This window comes from Nelumbo lutea, chromosome 7 (assembly GCF_056320005.1).
Source record: "Nelumbo lutea isolate HS-2025 chromosome 7, American lotus-T2T, whole genome shotgun sequence".
NCBI lineage: Eukaryota > Viridiplantae > Streptophyta > Magnoliopsida > Proteales > Nelumbonaceae > Nelumbo > Nelumbo lutea.
This window is the reverse complement of record NC_142690.1, coordinates 42786841-42811052: the sequence shown is the minus strand read 5'-3', so window position 1 is coordinate 42811052 and position 24212 is coordinate 42786841. Positions and strand designations below refer to the sequence as shown.

Sequence of the window (24212 nt, the reverse complement as noted above, 5' to 3'; positions counted from 1 at the left end):
ACGTAGATAGCAGTCTCTAATGCGTATCCCCAAAAGGATGTGGGTAATTGTGAGCGTACGAGAAGTGACCGGACCATGTCCAACAAGGTCCTATTCCTCCTCTCTGAAACACCGTTGAGTTGAGGTGTAGCAGGAGGAGCTAATTGTGACACTATCCCATTGGCCTTTAAGTAGTCCCTGAATTCGTCAGAGAGATACTCGCCACCTCGATCTGATCGAAGGGCCTTAATTTCTCTCCCTAACTGCTTCTCGACTTCCTGTCTGAACTCTTTGAACTTTTCAAATGATTCAGACTTATGTCTCATTAGGTACACGTAACCATATCGTGAAAAATCATCTGTAAAGGTGATGAAGTACACGTGTTGATTCCTTGTCCTAACACTCAGGGGACCGCATACATCAGTATGTATTAGGTCAAGTGTCCCTTCAGATCTTTCAGGTTTACCGTCAAATGGCCGCTTAGACATCTTACCTTGAAGGCAAGGTTCACAAGTGGGAAGATTTTCTACAGTTAGAAAATCCAAAGGACCATCCTTTACCAACCTTGTGATTCGGTCAATACCGATATGGCCAAGTCGGTAATGCCAGAGGCACGTGGGACTTACTGTATCACGATTCCTTTTCTTGGGATTTTTGACCGCCGTAGTTTCGGTTAAGTTAGTTTCCAGAGAAGGATGTAGAACATAGAGACCGTTCTCTTGTTCCCCGCATGCGATGAATTTATTATTCCGTTTAACAGTAATCACATTACTAAAATAAACAGTATATCCATCAGCACGCAGTTTTGAAACAGAAATTAAATTTCTTCTCAAGTTCTGTACATAAAGAAAATCTTTAAGTACAAGTATTCCTTCTTTAAAAACTAATTCTACGGTTCCTATTGCCGCTGCTGCAACACTTGCATTTGTTCCCAAGAATAATGTCACTTAACCTTCACTCAACCTTCTGCTAACTTTGAACCCCTGCAGTGAGTTACACGCATGAGTTGAAGCCCCGGAGTCAACACACCAGGACACAGAAGTAACTAACAAGTTAGTTTCTATGACACAAGTTTCGATGTTACCTTTCTTAGATTCCAGGTAGGCAGGACAATTCCTCTTCCAGTGGCCGGTCTGCTTGCAGAAGTGACAGACATCAGATGCCTTGTTCTTCTTCTGCTTCTTAGGATTGGTAGCCTTCTTCTGAGGATTCTTTGCCTTTCTCTTTTTCTTGCCCGATTTGTTAGCTCCAGCAAGCATAACCACAGGCTCATCCTTCTTGAGTAGATCCTCGGCTCTCTGCAACATATTGCTGAGTTCCTGGACGCTGACATTCAGCTTATTCATATTGTAGTTCATTGTGAACACATTGAAGGAAGAGGGCAAAGAATTGAGGATGGCATCCACTTGCGTGCCAAGATCTAGCCCGGATCCAAGAGCTTCAAGTTCATTAATGTAACCCATCATCCGAAGACAATGGTCATGAACTTTCTGCCCTTTGGTCATCTGCGCGGTCATGAACAATTTCAGGACCTTCTGTCGAGTAGAACGGTTCTGCTCTTCATACATTGTTCTTAGACTGTCCAATATGTACTTGGCAAGTTCGATCTGATCGAACTGCCTCTGTATTGAGTTGTCTAATGAGGCAACGACAAGGCAGCGGGCTAGGGAGTTCTTATCCTCCCACTCTTGGTAGTCCCTCCTCCGGGCCTCAGAAGCCCTATCACCCGGACGTTCCGGTGCAGGATTTTTCACTACCTTGTCTAACTTTTCGGAAGTTAGGACCAGCATAAGATTTCTGTACCAGTCGGCATAGTTTGGGCCCTTTAGCTTGTTATCGTCTAGAAGCTTTGCAAATTGACCGTTTGCCATTTTCTGATAAAAGAGCAAAATCATTAGTCCACAACCTTAGTTTGATTCATGTTACCTACATAGATATGGCTTTTAATCTATGTTCCATTCCCATTTGTTCATCTCTGAGATTTCCCTCCTTTCTCAGTGACGGAGACGACGAAATGTCTCTGGAAATGTGGGAAATCACATGGGGTGCGTGAAACCAACTGTTTCAACTGCATAACCTCACCACCTTTCTGTGACGGATCATATCCACTCATCAAATGAGTTTCCCTTTGGCCTCTGTCAGACAAGGTTCAGAGCCGTTTTCAGGTAAACCTTTCTGTCCAGTGAGTGCTTACCCATCATATTCAGGTTACGCCAAGGTACCGTGAGAGAGTTCCCATTTTCTGGTGAAGCCCCTCCCACATCGGTCTATGACGCCCCTATCATCTTATGAAACACTCTAATAGATCCAATAGCAAATGGATAGCCCAATTTTATGGTGCGTTTCCTCATTACTGAAGGACCCATCATCGTGCTAATGACGGAAGGCCTTTAGAGAGTCCATCATATGGGTCTCCCTATCACATGCATTCATATTTGCTGGTGGGAACAAAAATGCCCTAGTTTTAATTTAGGTCAAACCAGAGTGGCTCCCACTGACTTTCATAAATTCAGATTTCTGGTGGGCCTTAATCGGCTAGGGGTTCCGTACGCATCCCTTTTCAGGGTTGTGGGGGCCCACCATACAAAGAGGGGTCATCCAATGACCTTGAAGGACACCATGGCAATGATGTGCATTCAGCCATGGTGTGCGCAAGAGCCACTAACGAGTCTTCCTGGGCCAAGTACTTATGGCCCATGGTCGCAGCACATCAAATATCCAAACATCACATGTAAAGGAGGAATTGATCCAATCAATTAACTGCTGTAAAGCCCATTGAACAGCCCATTTAAAAACTAAGTCATTAACAATTAATGACTACTAGGTGTATGGGCTGAATCGCAGATAGCAGTTTGGCCCATACAGCTTATCTCACAGTAATGGGCCTTTTGCAGTTTTAACCCTTTAAAACTGGGATTTACAGGTGGGCCGAATTAATCCTTGTAATTGAACATCAGATTTGGAACAGCAAGTGTGAGAAATACAGACTGAAAAACAGTCCCTATCGAACCCCAGATTCGGTCCAAACAGTTTTGGTCCAATCTAGTCCGAGAGGATCCAAAACTGATTTTCAATTCAAGAATTAATTCATGAAAGATCTGAAATTAATAATTTTGATTTCAAACAATCACAAAACAAACTATGGACTGTTCGCACCACCTGCAAAACAGAGGTTAATCACAAGGGTTGCAGTTTCACAAACTGCAAATCGCAGAAAGCGATTTCTCCAACTGCAAATCTCCAGCGCCGCCTTCTTCTTCCTTCTTCTTTAATCAAGAAAAATAACAGAAATCCTATTTCTATTAATTACATTCTTGATCAAATCCTATACATTCAGTCTAAAATAAAAAAAAAAAATCATTTACAAACCGAATATAAATAAAAGGAAAGTAAAAGGGTGCGCAGACTATCTGCGCCAAATCTGCACTGTGATCTCCAGGTTCGAACAGTCCATTAAATCAAAAATAAATAAAGAACAATTCTAAATAAATTTTGGATTTGATAAAATTAATTTCAGATCAATCGCCCTTAACAAGAAACAGTTTCTTGAAATAAAGAAAACAATCTGCGCAAATCCTGAAAGAACACCTTCTATCCATCTGCGCAGGGTCAGATCTGATTTTCTTTTGGTTCAAGATTCGAACCTGTGGCTCTGATACCACTGAAAGAATGGTAGGATCCATCTAATGGATGCCAAAAAGGTTGCGGAATGGGTGGGCGATTTTCAAAAATTTCCTACCTTCTCTCAACTGGGAATCATATTCCCTAAATTTAGAATACAATATTCAAGGATCCTATTTGAACCATAATCAAACCAGATCTGTACCAAAAGATAAATGGGAGGAATATACCTGATCCGGAGAAGCAGTATCTCCCAAAGTTGGTGTTCACGCCCAAAGAATGCTCCAAGATCCGTTCCTGCTGAAGATGACACAGCTGTGAATGGAACAGAACCAGCAGGGTGCGTCCTACACACTGGATCCTTCACAAGAATCCTCTGGAAGTACTAAACACTGAATCCTTTTCAGTCTTTCTTGCAAGACTGATGTCAAGAACAGATTTCTTGACTTTCTTCTCAGCAAAGATCTAATCTTCCAAAGGCAGATGGCGGCGGCAGGAGGAGATTTCCAAAACAAAAAAGGCTGAACTATTTTTCTGTTTTTCTGGAGAGTATGAATCAGATCAGATCTCAATTCGCAGGAGGTATCCCATACCTCTTCAAAGTGGTTCAAAATCTCCTCCTTTCTTATTGATTAAGAAACCTCCTTTTTAGGAGTTATCCCAATCCAAATCAGTATTTGGATAGGGGATAATCTTAATCCCTTTTGTAGATAGAGTTAGCTTACTCCTGATCTTATCAAGAGGTTACCAGATTCAAATCTAATTTGAATTTGGTCTCTTAGAGTGGATAAGGCTAAAAGGCCCAATCCTTTTACTAACTTTAATCTCAAATTCGCCCCATGGATGGATGATCATATCAGCCCACCTCGAAATGGGCTTCTGGCCCATTAAGTGTTCAGTGTCTAATTACTTTCCAATCTGCTGCCCAGTTGGGCTTCTTTGTATGGCGTGGGACCCAAGCATTGATCTACACACCAGCCACATGGGTTCGGCCCAGCCTTTAATACAAGTCCCAGCCGAATTCACTAAAAAACTCAATGAACTCCTTGAGTCCATCATATGGACCCTATGGGCCCAACACTTACATTAAGTGGTCCCTAGGCCAAGCCATCTTATAAAAACCCAGGGACTGTGGGCAGGTGCAAGATTAGCCCATCAGGTATTATCCTCAATGGTCTTACACTTAACCTCTCAGCCCTTAATGATCAAGCACTGCCCGACAAGAGAGGACCTCTCCCTCGGATGCAAGGAACAGTGCCGCACTCTCCTCTCACATGGATCCCGGGAATTAAAACCATTTGCAAACAATTCGAAACCAAACATATAAATATATATAAATATATTAATTTTGCAAAACAAAATTCTAACGATTGAAATCAACTGCCGGCAGTTTGGTTTCCATCAGAGAGAGTGCATTCCCGATCATTACCCTTTGTCCGACAAAGTGGCTGATTCTGTCACTATGATCACCCACTCAGATGAATTCTCAAACCGCCCCAACATACCCAGGTTTTGATCCCCGCTAAGGATCTCACTGAATGGCATATCAAAGGCAGCCTGATCCAACACCTAGTGAAATGTCATAATCGAGTCTAGGGGTCAGGTGTAACTTTCCAGTTTTGCCCATCTATCTCCAAGGTCCAGGGCAATACTGGAAATCTGGTCCGGTTCAAGGATTCAAGTAATCCCATACTACATGTGCCTCGGGTCTTACCCTGATGGCTGAGACAGGCCATCCCAACACTTGGTGGCACACCAGTATCAGCCTTGGCAGGATAAATCTCCCTAGACTCATCCAACGGCTATGAACATTTAAAATTAACATGAGTCTCTATAAATGTCCAGTTTTAGGGTTTTACACAGAATTAAACCAAACAACATGAATCAAACATGCACTTTATTTATTTCCACTAAATAACAAAAGTACATCAAATCAGATTGAAGCTAAGGGCATACAGAAACTGTCTAACAGTTTCCACATTTAGATATCTTCAGTAAGATCTCCATTCAAGAATGTGATTTTGACATCCATTTGCCAAATCTCGTAGTCATAGTGTACTGCTACAACTAGCAGGATCCTAAGAGATTTAAGCATGTCCACTGGTGAAAAGGTTTCCTCATAGTTGATTCCCTCTTTCTGATGGTACCTTTTCGCCACAACACAATCCTTGTAGGTCTCAACCTTACCATTTGGGCCTTTCTTCCTCTTATAGATCCATTTACAACCAATTGCTTTTACCCCAGTGATGAATCTACAAGAATCCAGACTCCATTGGTCTTCATTGAGTCCATCTTAGCTCTCATGGAATCTACCCACTTCAAGGAATCTATGTCCAATATAGCTTCCTCAGTACTCATGGTTTCCATCAAGTAACTTTCTTGATCATAGCCATAACGAGCTAGAGGCCTAGATACCCGGGTAGATATCCTAGGTTGGTTATTATCTAAAGCTTATGGGACATCTCCCACTACTCTTAAGCTTTCCTCATCTAGAACAACTTTCTAATGATGGTTGTTTAGGATGTAATCTTCTTCCAAGAAATGGGTATTTCAACTACAAAACACATTTTTCTCTTTTGGGTCATAGAATAAATATCCTACAGAACATTTGGGGTAGCCTACAAATAGGCAACGACTGGTCTTGGATTCCAATTTGTCTACATTAGTCTTTTTAACATGTGCTAGACAGCCCCAAATCTTTAAGTGTCTTATACTTGGTTTCTCACTAGTCCATAACTCATATGGAGTGTTAGGAACGGATTTGGTTGGATCTCAGTTCAGCATGTATATCGCAATCTCTAATGCGTACCCGCAAAAAAGTTGTAGGTAGTTTCGAGTGTACAAGAAGTGATCAGACCATCCAATAAAGTCTGATTCCTCCTCTTTGATACACCATTTAATTGTGGTGTAGCAGGAGGAGCTAACTATGAAACAATCCCTTTGTCCCTTAAGTAGTCCTTGAATTCATCGGAGAGATGTTCACCTCCTCGATCTGATCAAAGGGCATTGATCTATTTCCCCAATTGTTTCTCAACCTCTTGCCTGAACTCTTTGAACATTTCAAAGGATTCACCGTGAGAGAGTCTTCCATTTTAGGTAAGCAGAAGGTTGAGTGAAGGAGAAGTCACGCCCTACTTGGATCAGCAACTCCTAATTGGATTAGGAGTTGATCCTTTAGGGTTGCAAAAGAAGGAAGGAGCGGCAGCCTTTAGAAGACACATACTCACATCCTCTTCAGTGCTGAAATCACAAAATGAAGAATTAAGCAACCTTGCAGAATTCTTTCTTTCCGCCTCCATCTTCTTGCCACCTACCTTGCTAGTTCGATCTCCAGTTGTGGGAGAAGTCAAGATTTGATCTTGATATCAGAACTTTGTGAAAGGACTGATAGGAAGTTGTGCTCACGTGCCATCCTATTGTTTTGTTGCGAAGGAATAGGTTCTTGGAGAAGAACACTATTGATTATGCTCCATCCTGCACTATGCCATCTTCAGTGGGAGCAGTCTTTATATCCTTCCTTGGGCGTGAACACCTCCATTGGGAGATATTACTTCTCCGTATCAGGTATAATTCCCTCCCACTGCTTTTGTTCAGATCTGGTTTACTTTATTATTCAAGATTAATCTTTGAAAATATGATTTTTTAAATAGGGAATTCGATTCCCAGTTCAAGGGAAAGAAAAAATTTTGAAATTCGCCCACCTTATTCCGCGAGATTTGGGCATCCATACGATGGATCTCTCATCCCTTCAGCTAATGATGGATGGCCTTTAGAGAGTTCATCATATGAATCTCCCTATCACATGCACTCATATTTCAGGAGGGAACAAAAGTTACGCCCTAGTTTAATTTAGGTCAAACCAAAGTAGCTCCCACTGACTTTCATAAAGCCAGATTTCTAGTGGGCTCTAAATGGATAAGGTTCCGCACGTATCATTTTCAGGGGTGTGGATCCCACCACTGAGGGAGATCATCCAATGATCTTTAGGGGCACAATTGCAATGATGTGCATTCAACCATGGTGTGTGCAAGAGCCAATATCGTATTTGCATGAGCCAAGTACTTATGGCCCATGTACATAGCACATCACACATCCATACATCACATGCAAGGATTGAATTGATCCAATCAATTAATATCTGTAAAACTCATTATTAAAGCCCATTTTCATTCATAATATTACCAATTAATATTATCTAGGTATATGGGCTGAATAAGGTTAAGCAGTTCAACCCATATAACTCATCTGCAATTAGTGGGCTTTTGTAGTTTTAACTCCTTAAAACTAGGCCATATAGGTGTGGGCCAAATTAAATCTCTTAATTAACTATCAATCCCTTGACCCGAGAGTTGGGAAAATAGGGCTGAGAACAGCCCCCATCGAACCACAGATTTGGTCCAACCAGTTTGGTCCAATCTAGTTCGAATGGGTCTAGGGTTTGATTTTTAATTAAAGAAATAATTCAAGAAACGATCTGAAATTAAATTTACTAATTAAAGAACAAACAAGAATCAGTCACAGGGCTGTTCGCACATCTCCAACCTGCGAAACAAATGTCACATCACAGTTTGCGGTTTCATAAATTGCAAATCACAGATAGCGATTTTCCCATATGTGAAATCTCCTCCAGTGCAGCTTCGATCTTGAATAAAATAAAATAGAAAACCCTAATTTTCTATTAATATTACATCAGATCAAATACCTATACATTCAATCTAAAAATTAAAAAAAATAATAATTAATTACAGACCATAATGAATAGACTGCGAAATCACAGATTTACTACGCCAATCAAGATTCCGATCTCCATTTGTACGAACAAGCCATAAATCAAGAAAATAATAAAGAATAGTTCTAAATATTCCATATTTATAAAAATTAATTTCAGATCAATCGCCCTTTAACTGGGAACCAATTTCCTAGAAAAAACCCTAATTTGCACAAATCAGGTAGAACGCCTTCTACCCATTTGTGTAGGTTCTGATCTAGTCTAATTCAGTTCAATATTTAAACCATGGCTCTGATACCACTGAAGGGATGAGAGATCCATCATATGGATGGCCGAACCCTATAGGAAGGTAGGGCAAAATTTCAAAAATTTCTCTCTCTCCCATCTAGGAATCACATTCCCTGTTTTAGAAAAACTGCACTTTTCAAGGATCAATCTAGAACCAAGAATCGAACCAGATCTGAACCAAAACAATAGGAGAGGGATATACCTAATATGAAAAAGTAATATCTTCCAATGGAAGTGTTCACACCCAAGGAAGGATCCAAAGAATGCTCCCACTGAAGATGACACACTGCAGGATGGAGTAGAATCAGTAGTGTTCTTCCAAAGAACCAAATCCTTCACCAAGAATTCGTTGGAGGGTAGGTGAGCACGACTCCTAATTAGTTTTTCACCAAAAACTGCTATCAAGAACGTTTCTTGATCGCTCCTACAACAATGGAGGTCGAACCGGCTATGGCGGCAACTGGAGGAGAACACAGGGAGAAGATGGCACAGTCACACTGGTGTTGTCTTCTCTCTGTTTAAACTGAGATCTGATCTCTAGAATTTAGAATGAGCTAAATGGTTCGCCCCATCATCCTTTTATAGGTTTTAAGAGAGCTCCTAATCTCATTAGGAGTTTCCTAATCCAAATCTGTATTTGGACAAGGAGTTCTCTTTAAGAGATAAGGATAAGTCCTTATCTTATTTGTAGATTAGATCAGCTCTCTCATAATCCCATTAGGAGGTTTGTAGATCCAAATCTGTATTCAGATCTAGACTCTCTAAGGGGAAAGGGTAAGACCCTACCCTATCAGCTGATCCAATCCCAGATCCACCCCTCTCTTTAATTAGTCCAACTAAACTAGTTTGAAATGGGCTTTAGGCCCAATAAGTTTGTGTGCTCATTAACCTTCTAAACCGCTGCCCAGTTGGGCTTCCTTGTATGGCGTGTGACCTAAACATTGATCTACACATCAGCCACATGGGTTCAGTTCAGCCTCTGTTACAAGGCCTGGCCGAATTCATTAAAAAGACAGTGAACCCCCTGAAGCCCATCACATGGGCTCCTAATGGGCCCAACAGTTACACTAAGTGGTTCCTAGGCCAAACCACCTTATAAAAACCTAGGGATTGTGGGTAGATGCAAGATTAGCCCATCAGGTATTACCCTCAATGATCTTACACTTAACCTCTCAGCCCATAATGATCAAACACTACCCGACAAGAGAGGACCTCTCCCTCGGCTGCAAGGAACAGTGTTGCACTCTCTACTCACATGGATCCCGGGAATTAAAACCTTTTGCAAACATTTTGAAACCATACTATATATATGTATATTCGTATATAAATATATTTTGCAAAAAACATTTCAACAATTGAAACCGGCTACCGGCACTCTTGGTTTCCATCAGAGAGAGTGCATCCCCGATCATTACCTTTGTCTGACAAAGGGGCTGATCCTGTCACTATGATCACCCACTTGGATGAATTCTCGGACTATCCCAACATACCCAGGTTTTGACCCCCGATAAGGATTTCACTGATTAACATATCAAAAATAGCCCAATCTGACATTTAGTGCAGTATCATAATCGAGTCTAGGGGTCAAGTGTAACTTTCTAGTTTTGCCCACTAATCAACAAGGTCCAGGGCAATACTAAAAATCTAGTCCGGTTCAGGGATTCAAGTAAACCTACACTGCATGTAGCTTGGGTCTCACCCTGGCAGTTGAGACAGGCCACCCTAACACTTGGTGGTACATTGGTGTCAGCCTTAGCAGGATAAATCTCCCCAGACTTATCCAATGGCTATGAACATTCTAAACTAATACAAGTCTTATAAGTGTCCAGTTGAAGGGTATAACACAGATACACACCACTATAACATGAATCAAATATGTACTTTATTCATTTACAATAAATGTCATAATGTACATCAGTCTAATTGGAGCTAAGAGCATACACTATCTAACAGTTATGACTTTTAATCTATGTTCCATTTCCACTTATTCATCTCTGAGATTTCCCTCCTATTTCAATGACGAAGACTACGAATTATGTCTCTGGAAATGTGGGAAATTACATAGGGTGCATGGAGCCACTTGTTTCAGCTACATAACCCCACCACCTTTTGTGAAGGATCACATCCACTCATCTTATGAGCTTTCCTTTTGGCCTCTGTCAGACAAGGTTCATTGCCATTTTAGGTTAAACCTTTTTGTCCAGTGAGTACTCACCCATCATGTTCGTGATCCCAAGGTACTGTGAGAGAGTCTTCCATTTTAGGATAGGCCCCTCCCACATCGATCTATGACACCTCTATCATCTCATGAAACATTCCAATAGATCCAGCAACAAGTGGATAGCCCAATTTTATTGTGCGTTTCCTCATTACTGAATGCCCCATTTTCATGTTAATGATGAAAGGCCTTTAGAGAGTTTATCACATGAATCTCCCTATCACATGCACTCATATTTCAAGAGGGAACGAGTGATTATGCCCTAGTTTAATTTAGGTCAAACAAAGGTGGTTTCCACTGAATTTCATAAAGCCAGATTTAGGTGGGCCCTAAATGGCTAGGGTTCCACACGGTTCCTCTTGGAGAGGAAGCTGGTGTGGGGCCCACCACGAAGGGAGATCATCCAATGATCTTAAGGACACCATGGTAATTATGTGCATTCAGCCATGGTGTGTGCAAGAGCACTATCGAATCAGCATGGGCCAAGTACTTATGACCCATGAACGTTGCACATCACACATCCATACATCACATGCATGTAAACCATAATTGATCCAATCAATTAAATCACTGTAAAACTCATAATTAAAGCCCATAAATTTTCATAACATTATTGATTAATATTATCTAGGTATATGGGTTGAATTGCAAAGAACAGTTTGGTCCATATAGCTTTTATGCTGAAATGGGCTAAAGCAATTCTAACATATTAAAACTGGGTTTTACATGTGGACTGAATTTCATCTTGCAATTAACCATCAACTCCTGGACCCATGAGTGAAAAATTAGGGCTGAGAATAGCCCCCATCGAACCACAGATTCGGTCCAACCAGTTTGGTCCAATCTGTTTCTAATGGGTCTACGGTTTGATTTTTAATTCAATATTCAATTCAAGAATGATGATCTGAAATTAAATAACTAATACAAGACAATCAAGAATCAGTAGGAGGGTTGTTCGTCGGATTGCTACCCTGCAAAACAAAATTAGGTCGTAGCATGCAGTTTCCAAAACTGCAAAGCGCAGATGGCTAAATCCATATCTGCGAAAATCTCTCATCTGTGCTTTCTACTTCAACTTCGAATGGAATAAAATAGAAAACCTATTTTTCTATTAATATTACATCAGAATTGAATTCCTATACATTCCTTCTAGAAAATAAAATTATTTACAGACCAAGAATGGAAAGAACAGCAGGTGCGTAGATTTCTTATGCCATTAAAGAAATCAATCTCCAACATACGAACAACCCAAAAATCAAGAAAAATATATAGAACAATTCTAATTATAAATCAGATTTATAAAGATTTAATTTCATATCAATCACACAAAAACTAGGAACTGATTTTCCAAAAAAATGCTAACTGCACAAATCGGGTAGAACGCCTTCTGCCCATTTGCGCAGATCCAGATCTAGTTAATTTTGGTTCAAGATTTGAACCTGGCTCTGATACAACTGAAGGGATGAGAGATCTTACATATGGATGGCCGAACCTTGTAGGAAAGTTGGGCGAAATTTCAAAAATTTCTCTCTCCCATGTGGGAATCACATTCCCTATTTTAGAAAAATATATTTTCAATGATCAATCTTGAAACCAAACCGGATCAGATCTAAAACCAAAAGGGAGTAGAGGGATATACCTGATATAGAGTAATGGTAAACCCCCAATGAAGGTGTTCACGCCCAAAGAGAAATTCAAAGACTGCTTCCACTGAATATGACACGGTGTAGGATGAAGCAAAATCAACAGGACGACTCTTCAATAATAACTGAATTCTTCATCAAGAATTTGATGGAGGGCTGGTGAGCACGACTATAGATTACATTTTCTACCAAAAGGTAATATCAAGAACCTTTCTGATCACTTCCATAGGTGAAGATCGAATTGATAGGGGTGGCAAGAGCAGGGAAGAGAAGAAGACAAAAGCAGTCAAATTGCAAATTCCTCTCTCTGTGTAGTTTGCGAATTGAGTATTGTGTTCTGGAGGTTCGCCTTGCTCCTCTATTTATAGCATTTAAAGAGAGCATCTCCTAATCTCATTAGGAGTTTCCTAATCCAAATCTTTTATTTGGATTTGAAATCTCTTTAAGAGATATGGATAATCCCTTATCTTATCTGCAGATAAAGATCAACCTTCCTAATTAAATTAGGAGTTTCCTGATCCAAATCTTTATTTGGATTTGGACTCTTTGAGTGGATAGGGATAATCCCTTATCCTATCTGTTGATCTAAATCGTAGAATCACCCTCTTTTAATTAATCTTATTAACCTAGTTCGAATTGGGCTTTAGGCCCATTAAGTCTATGTGCTCATTAGCCCCTCAATCTGCTGCCCAGTTGGTTATTTTTGTATGACGTGGGACCCAAACATTGATCTACACATCAACCACATGGGTTCAGCCCAGCCTCTGTTACAAGGCCTGGTCGAATTCACTGTAGGAGATAGTGAACCCCTGAGTCCATCACCATGGGCTCTTAATGGGCCCAACATTTACACTAAATGGTCCTTGGGTCAAGCCACCTTATAAAAACCCAAGGACTGTGGGTAGATGCAAGATTAGCCCATCAGGTATTACCCTTAATGCTCTTACACTTAACCTCTAGGCCTATAATGATCAAACACTACCCTACAAGAGAGGACCTCTCCCTTGGCTATAAGGTACAATGCCGCACTCTCTACTCACATGGATCCCAGGAATTAAAACCTTTTGCAAACATTTTGAAACCATAATATATATATGTATATCTCTATATAAATATATTTTGCAAAAAAAATTTCATCGGTTGAAATCAACCGCTGGAAGTTTAGGTTTCCATCAGAGAGAGTGCATCCCTGATCATTCACTTTGTCTGAGAAAGGGGCTGATCATGTCACTATGATCCCCCACTCAGATGAATTCTCAGACTGTCTCAACATACCCAGGTTTTGAACCCCTCTAAGGATCTCACTGATTGGCATATCAAAGACAACCCAATCCGACACCTAGTGTAGTATCATAATCGAGTCTAGGGGTCAGGTGTAACATTCTAGTTTTGCCCATTTATCTCACAGGTCCAGGGCAATACTAGAATTCTGGTCTGGTTCAGGGTTTCAAGAAAACCCACACTGCATGTACCTCAGGTATCACCCTTGCAGCTGAGACAAGCCACCCCAACCAACTTGGCGGCACATCAATGTCAGCCTTGGCAAGATATATCTCCCCAGATCTATCCAACAACTGTGAAGATTATAAAGTAACACGAGTCTCATGTGTGTCCGGTTTAAGGGTATTACATAGAAACACACCATAATAACATGAATCAAATATGTACTTTATTCATTTACATTAATTGTCATAATGTACATCATTTTGATTGGAGATAAGAGCATATACTATCTAACAGCTCCTTGGTAGGAGGACCCTTCATCATGGCGTCCTCGGTAGGATGTTCGCTGTGGGCCACCTTCTTCGGCAACTGTTCTCTTAAGGCCTCTTTCGCAGGCCTCTTCCTACCTGTCTCGACCGCTTGGCGGGCTCCTTCGCAGCTATGGTCAGCTTCTTCGTAACCTTGGCCAGCCCCTTCCCTTTGGCTGGGACTTTTGGAGTTGCCCCTTTGGCAGGGACCTAAGCAGATGCCCCCTTGGTAGGAACTTTTGGAGTTGCTCCTTGGCGGGGACCTGTTGGGAAGCTGCCCCCTTGGTGGGGGTTGGTGCTCGCTTGTTCCTTGCAGGCGTTCCCTCGACAGGCCTTTCCAGCGTCTGTGAGCTTGCCTTCTGGTTCGCTCGCTCCTTCTACTTGGCACGAGACTGCTCTATAAACATTTTCTTGGCGTCCATCAACACCTCTACAAGAAAAAGAAAACAGATTAGAATCGCAGAATGAGGATGAGGGGCAACATGTTAAGGAACAGTAGGACCTCTCCTACCGAGGGGGGCAGGGCTGAGCCTCACGAACACTAACAAAGCCTCCTCCTCCACCAATGACTTGCCCTGGATTGTCCCCATCACGAGTAGATGGGCTATGTCAGCAGCCTCCTCGTCTTGGAGTGGAGGTGGACACCTATCAACTACTACGTTGGCCTCTCCCCACCTCAACATGAACCTCCAACCTTTGGGGCAAGAGACATAAAAGAACTTGTCCTTCCAGCCGTTGGCGGATGAAGGGTTGTGAACTGGTTTTCCCCTCTGAGGATGGAAGTAGTACATGCTGGCCTCGGAATCATGCTTCCTCGGCACAAACATGGCACAAAACTTCTTTGAAGTCAACTCCACATCCCGAAGCCGAGCCCACACCAGCATGGCTATAATGGTCCTAAGGGCGTTGGGGACGAGCTAGCTGATAGTGATAGCATACCACTCCAGCATCTCAAAGATTAAAGGATGAAGGGGAAACCTAAGGCGAGACTCAAAAAAATGCTGGTATATGCAGATTTCCCCTCATTGGGGGTCGACAGTCACTCACCGATGCCAAGAACCCTAAGTGTGTATGTCCGAGGTATGTGGAACCTCCTAGTTAAAGAACTGACCTAGTCCACCTCTAAGGAGCTATCAAACTCCGAGCATGGGAGGTTAGCTGTGGCCACCCTTCAGGCATTGCTCCCAGCCATGGGCCCTAGGACGGTCTCCGGGACTAGCTCCCCCTCAGGCTCCCTCGGCGATACTGATGCAGCACTCTCACGAGGAGAGTCATCGCCTCGGTGGCTGCCCTCAACACCCATGGAGGCTACTCTTTCCCTCAGCACCATCACCTCCTCCCGAAAGGGAACAACAGCCAGGGGACCCAAGGAAGAGAGAGGAGAAGGGGTCCGATGAGAGCTCCCCTCTGAATTGTTCGGAAGTTCATAGCACTCAGGACCAGAGTTTGAGAAAGACATGTTTTCAAGGAATTACCTAGAAGATGGAGGAAAAAAGAGAGAAGATGAAGTTTGTTGAAGAATTGAAGGTCTGGGAGTTGTTCACTCGATAGCTAGGGCCCCTAGAGACAAATGACGGGAGAACTACAACTAAGCCCCCTATTTATAGGAGAATGGACGACTCAGATCTTGCCTAATCCAATGGCTACCTATCCAGGACGTGACACCTGTCACTCAGCCTCGGGAGACGAAACGATGCTTGACTGGCACTTAGTCTCGGGGAGACAAAATGGCGTCTGATGACTAATCCAACCGTTTGAACAATTAACCGCCCGATTCAGCGGTTCATTGACCAAAATCAACAAATTTGAAGAAAAATCTGATTTTTGGAAAAATGAAATCAATCACCTCACTAGTTCCCGGTTTTTCTGGTCCGGTCCTGTTTTGAAAACCATGGTCAAGAAAGCTAAACTTTTGGGTGATGTTTGTTATTCGTGGAATGACGCACCAAACTGCTGGATCCTGTTGTAAATAGTTTGTTTTGTTAATGACATATTTTACCTATCAAAAATAAATAAAAGGATACTTGTGACTTTAGGTTGCAATGTCGCATTGGGTCGATAGAAAATAAAAATTCGTTAGAACTTTCTCTCAACCTTTTGTCTCTCTTATTACGTATCAAATCAGACATTGTCTAAAGGGATTCGAATACTTTTCTATGGGTTTAGCATATTGCAGTTCAATAAACAATTCTGAATTATAACCCCCATAGTCTATTAGTAACCCCTTATAAATCGCATCCTGCCTATGGATTTAGCATCAATTCACAGTTAGAATTCATCCTCTTGTACAGTGGGGCTATAAAATTTTTGATATAGATGGATCAATCATTCTCCCCTTTTCTATTATATGTATCTATAGAAGTGAGGTTGTCATATGATATAGTTGGGACAAGGCTTAGATGACAAGTGAGGCTCTGAGAGCTTTAGTCAAATTTATTCATTCCTGATTAGAGGTGGCCACGAGGCGAGTTCTTCACGAGCTATTCGAGCTTGACTCGGTTCGGTTTCAATCGAACTTTCAATCAAGCTTAAGTCCAATTTATAAGCTCGTTTGTTAATTGAGCTGAACTCGAGCCTAATAAAACTCGACTCATGAGACTCGTGAACTAAGCTCTAATTTACTTATTTTTAACTCGAGCCGAGCTTAAGTTCAAGGTTCTACCTCAAACAAAGCTCGAACCTCGTATTACCTTGGCGAGTCGAACTCGAGCCTTGTTTTAATATATATTATTGTCCATCATTTTGTTTTCAAATTTTCTTAGAAAAAAAGAAAAAATCGTGCCGGCCCGCTACGGTCCGGGTGGCCCGAAAAAGTGGACCGTGCATTACATCAGCTATCTGCGTTTCACATTAAAGTCTTCTCAGTTCTCATTTCTCAACCCCCGCTCCTATCTTTTGAATCCCGTGAGAGGTGGTAAGATGTCAAAATCCATTTTGTAATTCCCCGGAGTTCCATATTCATACCTCCCCCGTCGGTTGCAGGCTTGAAAGATACGAATTTTGAGAAGAATGAGTGATCTGATTTCCACTGCCGATCCTACTCCAGGATCGGAATCCAAGAGCGGTTTTGACACTGCCCGAATCGCCGAAGTTAAATCCTGGCTCGCTTCCCAATTTGATGCCGCCGGCAAGGACGTTCCGGAATTCGAATACACTCCTCGAAGTGTCGCTCATTTGCATTCTATAGCCACTACCTCCCAAGCCAAGTCCCAAGCCGCCGGAATCCTTGCCGCCGATCTTCGACAGAAAGCTCAAGAATTCCGTTCCCAAGGTTCTACCTCTATACATTTTTTTTTTTTATTAAAGCTTAACTGCCTTTTATTTTATACCGAATTTATACAATTTCAGCTGCGAGAATCAGGGAGATATTGGAGAGTGCGGGATTGGCACAAGAGAGCTTGTCGTCCAATATTATTGCATCAGCACAGGTTCTTGCGAATGTGGCAAATTTGTTAAATATAAGAGATACGGAAATGAGTAGGCGAGCCCCCCATCTGTCTCTTATGTATCTGTGTTTCAGAATATTGAAGCAGTAAGATAATGATGATGTGAAAATGGATTCAGTTTTCTTGTAGCAATGGCGGATATTTCTTTGAGAAAGACGGGGGTAGAGGAGAAGAGGGCTAAAGTACAGAAAGAATCCAAAGTGCTCCTTGACTATACTCGGAAAGCGATTGCAAGGCTAACTTATTTGAAAAGGTTTCATCTTTAAATCCTTGTCAGCCGATATTTGTGTATATTCTAACAGAAGAAATTGTGAAATAAATGTTTTCCTTTGTTTGTAGAACGCTTGCACAATTAGAAGATGATGTACCTGCCTGTGAGGCTCAAATGCTTCAGTGGAAGACAAATTTGGCAATTATGGCATCGAAAGAGCGGCAATACTTGCAACAATATTCTAATTATGAGGTACAGCTTTACTGTCTCCGTATTTACTGTATTTTTATTGTATTTTCTACCAAGTTCAGAAGGGGGAATCTTAACTGGTTTGACCTTTGGTGATCTTGAATCCAAATTAAAGGTGAACTAAAAAAAAGAAATAATGTTGAGGCCATGCAAAACTTAATCTGCTTATAGTTTTAATCAATTTAGCCTCGGATTAAGATATTCATGTTTGAAATGAGAAACGGTTTATGTGTCATGCCTTATCAGAACAAGAACTGCAACATTATATAAAATTACTGTTTTGGTCTTCTCTAAATGTTGACTTAGTAACCTTTACAAAATACATACTTTAGCAGCATATCTACTTTGAACTAGTTTGCTTCTTGTGCCATTACACTGGATTATTGAATTCATCTGCCTTTTGTGCCATTGAAATGGATTACTTCTTGCAAAGGTATTTTGAATAAATTCCATTATGTTGGAATGGATTTAATCATCTAATACTTCACCTGTTATAAAATTTAGAGCTGTTGATATTATGTTGTAATTTTTTGTTATCTATGTAAGGTTTGTTTATAATATGAACTTAATGGATTATTTCTTGCACAGGTATTTTGAGTAAATTATGTAGGAATGGATTAATTGAAAGTTGAAACATACATATTGTCATATTCTAACCACTAGACCACTCCACACTATCTTGCTAAATGGCATTGATGAGCAACCATATTATATTCATGCCTATTTAAGTACAGAAAATTCATTTGCAAATACCTTGGTCTTTAGCCATAATCAAACTAGCTCTGAATGCTTTTTGCCTCTATAATCCCAATTATCCATTTAATAGATGTTTTTGGGTGACTAATTTCATAAGAGAATGTAATTTTTCTACTATGACATATTATCATTATTTATTAAACTTAGTTTATTTTAAACTTCATAACCTTTTACACGATCTTAATGAGGTGTATAATATTAGTTTGATAAGCTATGCATGCTAACTTTTCTTTGGGATATTCCGATAGCTTACAATTTCCATTTTTATGGCGAAATTACACTTAATATAAAGTCATAAGTTATTAAAATAAATGTTTCTTAATTCTTATGTATAGAGTTATTAGAGTTATAGGTTATATATTAATTCATAGATTTTTAATATATATTTGAATTTCCATTGCGTGTCCATGTGTATCTTAAATTTTTCCACCATATCCATGTTTATCTAAAGCATATCTAGAAACCAGATACGTTTCTCTAAATTGCCTCTTTAGTATTCTTTGCATTTTCTGATATGTTGAACCTTGCACAGTTGCACCTGGTTTTACTTCACATAAGAATTGTGATGCCCCTCTCAAGTAGAAATGGTGTGGTAGGCCAGTGCTAAAGATTCCTACAATACTTAATAGGATACAAGGGCAAGGGTTTGAATCCTCTCTCAACCTTATTTACTATGTATATTATTTCTTTAAAATGTATAAGACATATTTAATAACATATATACGGGTTTATAATTGGGTATTGGAAGTGGGTACCTGTGTTAAGTATAATTAGGTTCAGTTACCGGATACCCTAAAGTCAAAATCCAAACCTGTCCCAAACCCTATAGGGTTTTGATCTAAAATCCCAAACCCATCCCAAACCCTATATAGTTTTGATAAATGGATCTTATTAGGGTTGGTACGGGTCAGATACCTGAAAATTCCTGTGAAATTGCCATCCCTATCTACAACTAAAAAGAGAAAAGAACCATCCCCAAATATAACAGACAAAAGGGTAGGATTTTAGTAAGTGAAAAGCAGTCTCACCACTCAATCCACACATGATATACCAGTTTAGAGATAAACACCAGTTACTTGGAGGAATTTTCTTAAAATTCATTGTGCTGTCTTGTAATGGTAACTTGCTGCTTGTCTGCTATTGTGAACTTGTGTATTCAAGTTGATGCTGTCTGTCATGTGTTTGTAAATTGCATAATCTCTTTCATGTTAAGTTTTGTTCTAGCTTTTATGCCATTGTTTGATCTGATTATTAGGTATGTCAGCCATATTTTTTCTATCACCAGTCTCTAAGTTGATCCTTTGTTCTCTGTTCATGTAAAAACATTGAGCTCTCTGACCATTGTCTTTCTATGTATCATAATTTAAACTATGTATTTCTCATACTTCTTATTCTTTGGAACCAGGCATTATTGAATCGTGTGGGCTACACCCCAGAGATTAGCCATGGGGTTTTGGTTGAAATGGCTGAACATAAGAAGGAGTTGGAGAAGATGACAAAGCCTATCATGGATACCTTGAGAAGCTACCAAGATTTGCCTCCTGTACTTATCTCAGTCAAAATGGATTCTAGTTATTTTTGTATTGTATAAAGGTAAATTAAATCTCAGAACATTCTATTTGTGCAGGACAAAGCATTAGCTGCTTTAGCTATTGAGGATAAAAGAAGGCAATATGCTGCTGCAGAGAAATACCTTGAAGAAGTTCTACATTCAGCTCTCGCCACTACAGAATAATGTTTTGGTAGACATACTCTTATTTAGTGGTGGTGCATCAATTCCATGTATGCATTTTTTTTTTTATATGAAGACAATATAGCTACTAGTGAGTTTATCTTTATTGCAATGGAGGTACTTTTGTAGATAATGATGAGACAGTTACATAACTTCAACATATAGAAGCAGAACATATGCAAGAGTTTATTCACCCAATGGGCCTTAAACTTTTAATTCAGTATGAATTTACAAAGCCACTTTGAATAAACCATTTTGAATTTTCTTTTATTGGAAAATTGTCTCAAAGTGGTTAATATAATGTAGGAATATAAACACCAGCCATTGAGTCTCATTTTTTTTTACCATGGCCCGTATGGTCTCATATTTAGCTCAGTAGTCAACACTGTGGTGCACTTTGCTTGAAATGATATCTTTATTTGAATAATATGATTATCAAGATATTAGGGCTAAGTCTATTCCTATGACAAGGATATCGATTCTAAAAGAATTTTTTAAATTTACAAAGAATGGAATCTACATAGACACCTAAATGGAAAAATGTTTGTGGACAAAAACATCAAATGTGGTATGCCACTGAAGATATTTTCTAACCAATAAATTGAAGGAATGTGGAGATGGCTATGCTTCCCTGTACAAGGATAAGAAGCAGACAACTTATCTACTTCAGCATTTCTCCATGATGAAATGCTGAAGCAGATCTATTGTCTGCCCTCAGGAAAGCAGATGAGTTGGTTCTTTCCCTTTGAATATTGTCTCCATTAAACCTAATAAACCTACCATTATTATCACTACTAGAATTCCTATGTTAGAGGCACTTGGTCAGAGGCAGTCAAGAAAAAATGCCTCTGTATTATATCAAAGAGGGAAGATTGATTGGATACTTTAGAGGCAATTTTTAATGCCTCTTTTTGCTCTTCCAATTTTTTGGGGACCTGAAAGTAGTCGCTAATTTAGGTTTTGGCACTCAAACACCATTGTGTGCACAACATGAAAATTCTCTAGGCAGACTCTTCACTCTTGACAACACAAAAACTTTCTCTCTTTCTTCTTCCTCTCTTTTCTCTCTCAGCTGAACTGAACGACTTCACCTTCTCACAAGGAAAAACGTGGTTCCTTCATTCTTCTTCTTCTTCTCATTTCTCTCTTTTTTCTCCCATTTCTTTTCTGTACGTTCTCTTTACTCTCATCTTTTCCTCCTCTCTTTCTCTCCCATAGAAATCCTTTTTTCTTTACCCTCAAGAGATTTGAAATACCAGGAACGGTAGGAAAGAAAGAAAGCATTCAACCCAATGCTTGGATTATTCGGTTGGTGGGATTAAGGTTAGAGCCTCAGATTCATTTGGATACATTTCTTATTTTATTTTTGTGCATCTCAGTTTGTTGTATTACTAATTTCATTACACAATGCCCTAGTTGAACTCAAATCTGCCACTGTGGTTATCGATTGCCAAAGTGTTCAGCAATTGCTCTTTAGAAGAGGGTGTTGCCAGTCTAGTTTTGTTCGTTGGTTGGCATACGACAACAGCCACACGTCTGAGTAGCACAACACTTGGACTGGGTTTCAGCTCAGAACAATATATTTTCTTTTAATATTTTAAGTATAATTTATTAGTTGTATCTCTGATTTTCATTCTGGACAAGTAATTCTGGGATTTTACTTGGATGGTTGGACATCTTATCCTTTGGTCACCTAATTTTTGGTGGATAGTTTTCTAAATTTCTGGTATGAAAATTTGTATTTTCTTGTTTTAACTGGTTACGCTATGTGCTTCGAAAGTAAATAAATTGGGAAAAATTGCAGTCAAGACATTCTTTTTTTATTTAGAAGAAAAGATAAATAATTCATTAATTGTCTAAACAGTAAACATATTTACATATAGTCCCCTAGAAGATAACTGATTTGAACAGTTGAAGAATTTTGGAAATACTTACTAGAACATTGTCCTTTAATCCTTTTTTTTTCTTGGAATTATACACTTCTTTCTAGACCATATGCAGAACTCCTTACAGCAATATTGTTGTTTCTTCAACACTGCTGTGAAATACTTTGTATTGGAATAATTTTTTTTGTTTTGGTAGACCATCTATTCCAACCACAAGGCTGTCTTTCATTTAATTTCTGGCATGACTGTTCATTTGAATTATAGGGCCTGTGAGAACCGTTACTTAAAGTTTCTGCTGTTAGCAGAACTTCTGGGTACAAAACAAACAGAAAACAAAGAAGTAGAAGAGAGAAGAGAAGAAGAGAAGAGGAGGAAGGAAAGGAGAAAGAGAGCAGAGGAAGAGCAAGAGAGTGATGGGCGAAAATCACTTATTGCCGCCCAAGGCAGTATTATTTATATGTTCAACATAACATTAGGTAAAGGGACAAAAATACCCTGCTACCTACAATAGTACAAGTAAGCAAGCATAAATGCAAGAAGTAAGAAATAGAAACTGAACTTATGGGACCACAAAAACAAGGAACATCATGTTTGATCCATTGTATCACTACCCCATTCTCATACTTACACTTTGGATTTGGGTTACTAGAACACATCCAACTGAATTCTTTTCACCCTCTATTACCTCATGGTTTGTATAATAAGTTAGTTCATGAATAGGTCCTGAGATCAGCAAGTTACATATCAGAGGTGACATAGGGCAAACAAACATCTTGAGAAGCAACTTTCTCGTGGATGAAATGACGGTCCTCAATATGTTTAGTTCTGTCATGCTGGATGGGATTATGAGCAATATTGATAGTAGCTTGGTTATCACAATACAACTTCAACGGTTTCTCATATTCAATCCCTATTTTCTCAAGAAGAGATTTTAGCCATTACACTTCAGTCACACCATGGGCCATGGACCTGTATTCTGCCTCGACACTTGAACGGGCAACAACATTTTGCTCTTTACTACGTCATGACACAAGGTTACCTTCGACAAAAGCACAATATCCTGAAGTTGATCTTCTATCATTAACACATCCGACCCAATTAACACCAATATACACCTCAATTTTCATATGACCATTATTTTTAAAGAGTATTTCCTGACCTGGACATTTCTTCAAGTAAGCAAGGATTTTTTCCATAGCCAATAAATGAGTGGTTTTAGGAGAATGCATGTATTGACTGACTATACTAACAACATAAGAGATGTTAGGGCGAGTGAGACATAGATAAAGGAGATTTCCAACTAGTCATTGGTACATTGCTTTGTCTATAAGAGGCTCACTCCTTTCAACACTTATCTTATGATTTAGCTCAATGGGTGTGTTTGCGGGTATAACTCCTAGTTTCAGTGTCCTCAAGAAGATCAAGGACATATTTCCTCTATGAAATAAAGATACCATGTCTAGAGCTGGCCACTTCAATTACCAAGAAATAATATAGATTACCAAGGTCTTTCACTTTAAATTCCGCATGAAGGAATTGTTTGAGAGAATCAATCTTATCAGGATCACAACCAGTCACAACAATGTCATCAACATACATTACAAGAAGGGTGAGAGAAGCACCATTTCTCTTAATGAAAAGAGTATGATCGGAATGGGCCTGTACATAGCCAAACCTTTCAGGAGCCAATCTAAATCTGTCAA

General features: G+C 39.8%; 1 protein-coding gene across 1 annotated transcript; it reads left to right on the top strand.

Moving 5' to 3' along the window:
- Positions 1–17071: 17071 nt before the first annotated feature.
- Positions 17072–20873, top strand: LOC148846195 (AUGMIN subunit 1-like). The gene is made up of 6 exons (XM_088955755.1): positions 17072–17500; positions 17578–17710; positions 17794–17928; positions 18015–18138; positions 20297–20434; positions 20519–20873. The coding sequence occupies exons 1-6, from the start codon at positions 17239–17241 to the stop codon at positions 20624–20626; spliced, it is 900 nt and encodes a 299-aa protein (XP_088811881.1). The 5' UTR covers positions 17072–17238; the 3' UTR covers positions 20627–20873.
- Positions 20874–24212: the final 3339 nt, after the last annotated feature.